Source organism: Mizuhopecten yessoensis, unplaced genomic scaffold, assembly GCF_002113885.1.
Source record: "Mizuhopecten yessoensis strain PY_sf001 unplaced genomic scaffold, ASM211388v2 scaffold3079, whole genome shotgun sequence".
In the NCBI taxonomy this organism is placed as follows: Eukaryota; Metazoa; Mollusca; class Bivalvia; order Pectinida; family Pectinidae; genus Mizuhopecten; species Mizuhopecten yessoensis.
This window is the reverse complement of record NW_018404865.1, coordinates 198,818-207,546: the sequence shown is the minus strand read 5'-3', so window position 1 is coordinate 207,546 and position 8,729 is coordinate 198,818. Positions and strand designations below refer to the sequence as shown.

General features: G+C 35.1%; 1 protein-coding gene across 1 annotated transcript in view; it reads left to right on the top strand.

Moving 5' to 3' along the window:
• Nucleotides 1-1,025: 1,025 nt before the first annotated feature.
• LOC110446946 (fibrocystin-L-like) overlaps nucleotides 1,026-8,729 on the top strand; it is a gene marked incomplete at its 3' end in the record, with an annotated part of 37,432 nt that continues 29,728 nt past the window's right edge. Inside the window, exon 1 of the mRNA XM_021492294.1 lies at nucleotides 1,026-1,174. Within this exon, the coding sequence (XP_021347969.1) occupies nucleotides 1,026-1,174 (149 nt within the window). The remainder of the gene's footprint in view (nucleotides 1,175-8,729) is intronic.

Genomic DNA, 8,729 nt, shown 5'->3' with positions numbered 1-8,729 from the left:
ACACATACATAATTACACAAAAAGCATAACCGAAATATAGCAATGATATAGACACATACATAATTTCACAAGGAAGAAGCGCATATAAATATAATTGAATGCTTAATCAAAATGGTAAATATTTAAGCATTGAACTACTACCAGATGCAGTATACAGTCGATACGAATCAATTTGGGTGACAAATAAATAGAATGTCATCCGTTAGGCATAACTCAAAATCTCGAAACCGAGCCCCTGTGAGATGACGTTGACGAACTTGGCAATTTCGTATCTAGAATGGTGCTTACAATAATTGTGTGGTACCTACACATCTTATGATAAATTTATATTGTCATAATTTGTCAAGTTGCTTTAATTTTTGCGATGACCTACATTGCTAAATGCTAACGAACCCAGAAAGTTCTCTGACTATAGGCCTATTGATACCGAAAGTATCTGGTGGCTATGTATGTTCCTACACTGACCGAATCACTGTAAATTGCAGTATACAGTCTCTAAGAAATCTTTTGCACAACGCATAACATTTATCTAAATTATTCAAAGTTATTCTTACATCTATAAATATAATCATAATATAGTTTCATAAAACTATTACATTTGTATCCTGTTATTTTTATAAACAAGGAAAATAATAATTTCGCACAATGCAATTATTTTTTAAAGAACAATTTCAATTCAAGATATTTAAGACATGATTGTTTATATCGAATGCCGAAATTCCCCGACATATAGAACGCCCCCATCTCTCCTCCTTCTCCTTCTCCTCCTCCTCCTCCTCCTCCCTCTACTCCTCCTCCTCCTCCTCGATATTCCATGTGTTNTCCTCCTCCTCCTCCTCCTCCTCCCCCTACTCCTCCTCCTCCTCCTCGATATTCCATGTGTTACGCTCAGTTTCGGTCTTTACACAAAACTAATACAACTCTGTTAACACTAACCGTAAAAGAGAGAACACAGTACTGTTATTTTTGTATTTCTTTTACAATTATAACAATAAATTGGACGTTTTTTAAAGATAAAGGTAGAAATGTTCATGTGTGAGGTTCAAGAGAAGCTACCCAGCAGTCCTACCGTGATGCTTTGGACCGGTCGCCGACTTCTGATCAACGCCATTCCAAGCGTCAACGTCGATTCACAGCTACGCCTACGCACTCGCCTACATAGGGGTGTCGGGGGGTAACAATCAACGACAGTACCAAGTGTGACCGGGCGAAACATGTGTCTGATACCGATATCAGAATTATTTCCTGGAACGTAAATGGTGGAATAGAAAAAAAACTTAAAGTTACTGAATTCCGCAATGTTATACTTAACTATGATATTATTTTTTTATCCGAGTGCTGGATTCCAAAAGACTTTGAGGTAGACCTTGAGGACTTTCACGCAGTTGTTGTACCAAGGAAATTAACACGCTGTACACAAGGTGGTGGATTGGTGTTACTAATACGTAATACTATTTTTAAATTTGTAAATGTAGGTAATGTTTTGTTTGATACAATTATACCGGTTACTCTTGACCAGGATTTGACCAGTTGTACTGACAACCTAATACTGTTATTTACATATATTCCACCTAGTTCATCTCGTTTTTATGAACAATATGATTGTGATATTTTTTCAATTCTAGAAAACGTTATAAGTGAATATTCTGAATCCAGAAATGTAATGGTTATAGGTGATTTAAACAGTCGTACCCGTAATACAGATGATTTTATTTCATTCGACAATTTATATGGCGGTATACAGTCTCATATTGAATCCATTTTTAACTACTTAAGTGACACTGATGAAGAAAGGCTTCTGCCGATCAGAACAAACCCTGATCCAGGAGTCAACGAATTTGGTACAAGATTATTAAACCTATGTAAATCCTCGGGTCTAAGAATTTTAAATGGTAGAGACCTAGCCAATCTATCTAGTGATTTTACTTTCTGTGGTGCAAATGGAATGAGTGTTATTGATTATGTATTAATGCCATTTAGTATGTTTTCTGTTGTTAAAAAATTCATGGTTTGCGAATTTGTTGAATTTTCCGACCATGCTCCATTGCACATTGAAATACACTGTAATTTAGGAGGTGGTGATGAGGATGATGATGATGATGATGATGATGATGATGATGATGATGATGATGATGAGTATGATGATGACAATTCTAATGATAGACCTGTGTATAAATGGAAGGAGGAGTACCAACATCAATTTATCGAATCTGTAAGAGTTAATTTAGACTTAATAAAGAAATCAGTTTTAATCAATGATGAATTAAATCAATATTCTATTGATACCTGTGTAAGTAATTTTACTGATGTTTTACTAGGGACTATGAAACCATTTTTTCTAAGAAAACCGCCCAAAAATAACACTGATAAGCCCCCTGTTAAAGTTGACACCCACACCTTTTCTAGTTCCGAAGATAAGCCCTGGTTTAATGATCGTGTTAGAGCTCTACGTAAACAATATTTAGTTGCTTTAAAGAATTTCAACATTAACAAATGTTACTGGACACACACTCTTCTTATCCGTAAGAAAAAAGAGTACAAAATCCTGGAAAGTAAGTTTAAGAGGCAATATTTGAGCGCAGAAGGTGATATGTTGGAGTATATGAGAAAACATAACCCCGGGTCTTTTTATAAGAAATTTGGTAAGAAGAAAGCTAAAACACCAATGTGTAATGGTAATCAACTGTTCAATCATTTCAAAAACCTGTCTTCTGTACAACAAAATAATGATCCAGTCCATCATGACGATTTTATTCTTACTGATTATGACACTGTTTTTGAGGAATTAGATGCTCCTATTTCGTTACAAGAAGTAAAAAATGCTATTCGGAAATTGAAATGTGGTAAATCACATGGACCTGATGGTTTGTTAAATGAATGTTTAAAAGCTGGCGTGGAATTACTTCTTCCAACTTTATCTACGTTGTTTAATTCTATACTAGAATCTGGTTATTTTCCTTCTAATTGGTCGTCAGCCATAATTATTCCTGTCCATAAGAAAGGTGTTTTAAATGACCCTAATAACTTTAGAGGTATCAGTTTAATTAGTTGTCTTTGTAAACTTTTTACCTCTGTACTAAATAAACGTATTTTAGATGTGTGTACAAAATATGACCTTATTACTGATGCGCAATTCGGATTTCGTCCAGAACTTAGTACGATTGATGCAATTTTCGCATTACATTCTATTATAACGAAAACTTTATCTTCAAAGAAACGTTTGTACTGTTGCTTTGTGGACTTTCGCAAAGCGTTTGATTTTGTTGATAGATTAAGCTTATGGCGTAAGCTGACTAAGCTTGGTATTCGTGGGAAAATGTTATCCGTCATTAAATCATTTTACAAATCAGTTAAATCTTGTGTATCAACTAACGGTAAATGTTCTAATTATTTTGAGTGCAGTGTTGGATTAATGCAAGGGGAAATATTATCGCCTTTATTGTTCTCAGTTTTTGTTAATGATTTTGAAACCTCATTTATTGAAAATGGTGCAACGGACTATGACTTTGGTGAATTAAGTTTGTTTTTGTTAATGTATGCAGATGACTTAGTATTGTTTTCCGAAACTATTGAAGGTTTACAGAGTCTTTTAGATAATCTGAATGTGTATTCTACTAAATGGAAATTAACAGTTAACACTGAGAAAACCAAAGTAGTTGTATTTAGAAACGGTGGTAGTATACGAGATAGAGAAAGATGGATGTATAATGGTTTGGAGGTGGAAGTTGTAGATGTTTTCAGCTACCTAGGAGTAAAACTGAAATTCAATAATAAATTTAATCATATACAGAAACAGTTATCTGACCAAGGAAGAAAGGCCATGTATGCTCTTTTTTCAAGCTCTTCTAACTTGAGCCTAAACTGTACAACGTTATTGCATTTATTTGATACGTATGTTTGTAGTATATTGCATTACGCATGTGAAGTATGGGGATCTACAAAAGGTACGGATATTGAGAGGTTACACCTACACTTTTGTAAGAAGATTTTAAAAGTTAAGAAGTCGACTTGCAACGCAATGGTTTATTTTGAATTAGGTCGACATCCTTTGGAAAATATAAGAAAATTCAGAATGATAAAATATTGGTTAAAACTAATGGATTCGAAAAATTGTATTTTGCAAACTGCGTATTCCTTTTTAAGTAGTAGCAATACAGGCAATTGCTTTAACTGGGTTAAGTATGTCAAACATTGTCTTTTTTCTCTCGGATTCGCAGATGTATGGACAAATTATTATTCATATAACCATAAAAGTATTTTGTACATGATAAAGCAAAGAATATTTGATCAAAGTCAACAATATCTGAGAGGGCTATTAGAAACCTCACCTAAATGTATTTTATATAAGCACTTAGCAAATCACCATACTCTTCAATACTATTTGACAAAGTATATTCCAATGAAATACCGGATCTGTTTATCTAAACTTCGTCTTTCTGCACATAATTTAGCTATTGAGACTGGTAGATACAATAACATAACGAGAGAACAAAGACACTGTATGAGCTGCATTTCAGATATTGAAGACGAATATCATTTTATTTTAATATGTAACAATTTTCATATTCTGAGAGTAAAATACATAAAACCATATTACTGGCGAAATCCTTCAATGTTTAAACTTGTACAGTTACTAAGTGCTGATAATATCAGCGTTATTCGTAAACTTGCTAGATACATTTTTGAGGCAAATAAGGCACGAGTGACGTAAACATGCACATCAATATAATTTATATAAATGTCTATTTATGTATTATTGACATTTGTATCGTTACGGATTACATGTTGTTGTAGTTAATGTCAGATGTTAATGATGCTGATGATGATGATGATGATGATGATGATGATGATGATGATGATGTGAGAGCGTTAATGATTGTTGAATGCACAATAATGATGTGGGAGTGATAATGAGTGTTGATTGCACAATACATATACGTATATATCATTTGTAATTTATTGTAAAGTATAGTTATCCAATAAGTTGTCAAACTTAAGGAATAAAAGTTGAATTGTGTATGTGTGTGTGTGTGTGTGTGTGTGTGTGTATCATATTGTATGTTGTCTCTGTATTGTTTTGTATATATGTTATGACTGATAAGTCAACCGACTTAAAGTAATAAAGAACTTGAACTTGAACTTGAAGTCCGAGGCTCCCAACAGCGCAAAAATAAATGTACACCAAAGCTTATCGTTTAAAGGGAGGTAACTCAATTAAATTGATCGGTATCGGGGTTTTGTACACGACAGCAGTACATCTCGTGATCATGAGATATCGTTCTAAATAATGTTAAAACTGAGTCTGGTGCCTGGCTAGTGTTGTAAGAAGGATATTGACTTGGGAACAGTGAACAGATCGAGTGATATATTGTTGTAAAATACTTATACCATTGCTGTTGGTAAGAAGAGGTATGAGAATCGTGTTTAGTTTTGTACTGTGTATTATAAAAAATAAAAATACGGTTTACTTATGTCAAGTTAGACATCGGACCATACGCTGGTCCAGTATTATGAAAGTTTCACACCTAAGTAGGATAAGGGAGTGGATCCAGACGATTTTCATTATTTAACCAAGATGTATAACTTGTGTATGNCAATGGCCCAAAGTTTGAATAAAACTTGAAACTTGAAACTTGAAAAACTTGTATGTTTCATCAGAGACGTATATTGCACGTGTATTATGCGTCTCTGTATATGGAGAAACAAAATTATTAGAATCTCATAATTTAATTATATTTTCAAGATAAATGTAATCACGGAATTAGATTATATAAGTCCGTGATCTATCTAAGTCCGTGATATAATGTAGCATCGCATATATAAGTACTGTTTTTTCATCAAATTAAATGTGTAACTGTCGGTATTTTGCTGTTTGTTTGAATTGTCGACCTCACGTAAGGAAGACACAATGTCGTCAATTTGTCATTAAACGGTGATACTAAAACTACGAATATTATCTGAAGTTTCAGTGTTTGATAAGCAGGAAACTTTGATGGGTAGTAGTTCTAAGTTTAAAAATAAGTACTTGCTCTTGAATATATCAATAATCGTGTTACAGTTGTGTGACCGCACAACGCACCAAAAATACCTTGCGCACACCGTGCAATCGTCCACACATGGTCCGCACAACTGTGCGATTTAACAATCGTTCGCCCCGTTGTGCGCTTCTCTCCGCACAGCTGTGCGATATGGAACAATTTATTGATCACTATTACGGAATGAAAAAAATACGGAAGGCTCGTATGCAATAATGTACGATGTATATATTACTGTAAATTCTCATCACAATAAATAAGATTATGTACAATTTTACAATGCGTGTAACCACGGACTTAGATTAACACAGTATACAGTGACCGTTAGCTATATAGACTGTCAAGAATGGGTTTGGCTCCTCGTAACAGAACAGGTAAATAACAATTTGATGAGTGACCGAAGTTTTCCCTGACCTTTGCATGACACGTGATACCGTATGACCGTTATGAAAACACAACTGGACGTTTAATATTTGTTATTTGTATTCGTGTTGGTCTATATATATATATATAGCTGCCCTTCACCTGGTTTTCACACCTTTGCGAAGTTACGTAAGTGCCCCAGACGGGGGAAAACTACGGTCCAAGCACAAAGTGGCTATGTTTACCTGTGTTGCCGAGACTGTGTTGTAATTTTACATGTGTCGATTAAGGTCGACCACGGACTTAATCTAATTCCGTGGGTCGACAAACCGAAAACACCATTTCTATATTTAAGAAAGTATAGACAGAAAGATAAGCTTATAGATGTGTAGCTTGAATATAGAAACATACTAAAAAAATAAAGTGTATATGTTTAACCACGTATACGTATATATTGTTACACCATTCCTCAATTTACACAAACCACGATTGTTATCGCACAACGTTCGTCGATCGTCCGCACAAATGTGTACAAGCAATGCTCGTCCAATTTTTTATCGTTCGCACTTCGTGCACACAACGTTCACACACCGTTCACACATCGTGCACACATCGTTCACACACCGTGCACACATCGTTCACACACCGTGCACACATCGTGCGCACACCGCACATCGTGTAACGTTGTGCGATCCCACAACTGTAGCATCAATAACTGCTTTATTTCAAATTTCACCTTTTACGTTTCATTCTTTTCCATGTCCAAATATCTTACTAACACCTTCTTCAGTACTGGGATTATGAAGCCCTTAATCTGGTCAGACATATTCTATACTTTACTGTTACGTTGAATAGAAAAAAAATGTACCAAAAGTCTATCTATCGATGACTGTTCATCCTGATCAATAAGAGTACCTCTCTATATCATAATTAACTACATGTATACACAATTACCAACACTGTAGGGAAATGACCGTATACATGTAACCTTAAATCCTCAATTGTGTAAATATCAACCCTTACAGTGTTAACCAATCAAACACTTTCTACCACCACAGAAGTATATTAAAACCATTAACTGTTTGATACAATATAAAAAATCACTTTAGAAACATCTAAACTAATATTTTATCCCTCTAAACCGGTCGCGGATTACCTCCAAGAGGAAGCGACGTATTTCACAGTATACCATCTTATAATTTGATCACTTTTGCACATTGAATAATTTCTCATGATAAAGGAAATGATTGCAAACTGACTTTCGAGCTAAAATAAAGAAATGCCTTTGATCGACAACATTGAGACTATTTCTGTTTAATATCCATCAAACTTGTGCATTCAAAAGAGAAAAGAAACAATAATATCTTTTGTTTAAAAAATCTCATTTATGCTTAAAATCAGGACATGCAGTGCTACTAGTCTGTGACACCCTATTCAGATTAGTCAGTTTGCATTGGTTTCAATTCAACTCACTGTCTGGAATTCTGGCAATTTTTATTATAGGACTTGATACCATCTACATAATGTTATCTTCAGCATAATGTGATTCTTTAAAACCCTTTTTTTTTTTATTAATTCGCCATCTGACGCTGTATGACCATACATGGCTGTTCGATCTGACCTATTTAACTTCCATGGTGACCGCTACAGGCACTGAACTTGTGACGTCACAGCCGATAGCTAGGGTCCCATTCAACGCGAGTTACGATAATGCGAATTAGTAGAAGAAGGAAAGATGAAAATCGTACACTGTACACGTCAATATCTCGGTATTGAGATGACCGATTGATATGCTGTTATCGCACCCTTTGTTTTTGGATCACATAGAATAATATAATAATATATTCATTTCTATTTTCGTTCGTTCAGGCAGAGACGTATAATACATGTATTATACGTCTCTGGTTCAGGGTACACTTTAATCAATATCCGCCATTGTTTTTCTACTTCACAGTCACATGTATAACCAGGGACGTATTAATAGAATCTTTCACCCCCTTGGGGGTGAGATAGGATAATCTCAACCCGAGGGGGAGGATTCTTAAGTTGCCAAACACGAGGCTTTGCCGAGTGTTTGGCGACTGAAGAATCTTTCCCCGAGGGTTGAGATTCCACTATCTCACCCACAAGGGGGTGAATTATTCTTTTTCTCTTACCCTGTTCTTTCATTGTGTATCATATGCACAATGTAATGATAACGTTACATGCTAAATGCAGGGTTGACGTGACGTTGATGGATTGTTGACGTGACGTCATTGTATTGTTAAAGTGACGTCATGCCATTGTTAGGAATAGGGGAATCCCCCCGTCTCAACCCTAGGGTGAGACAAG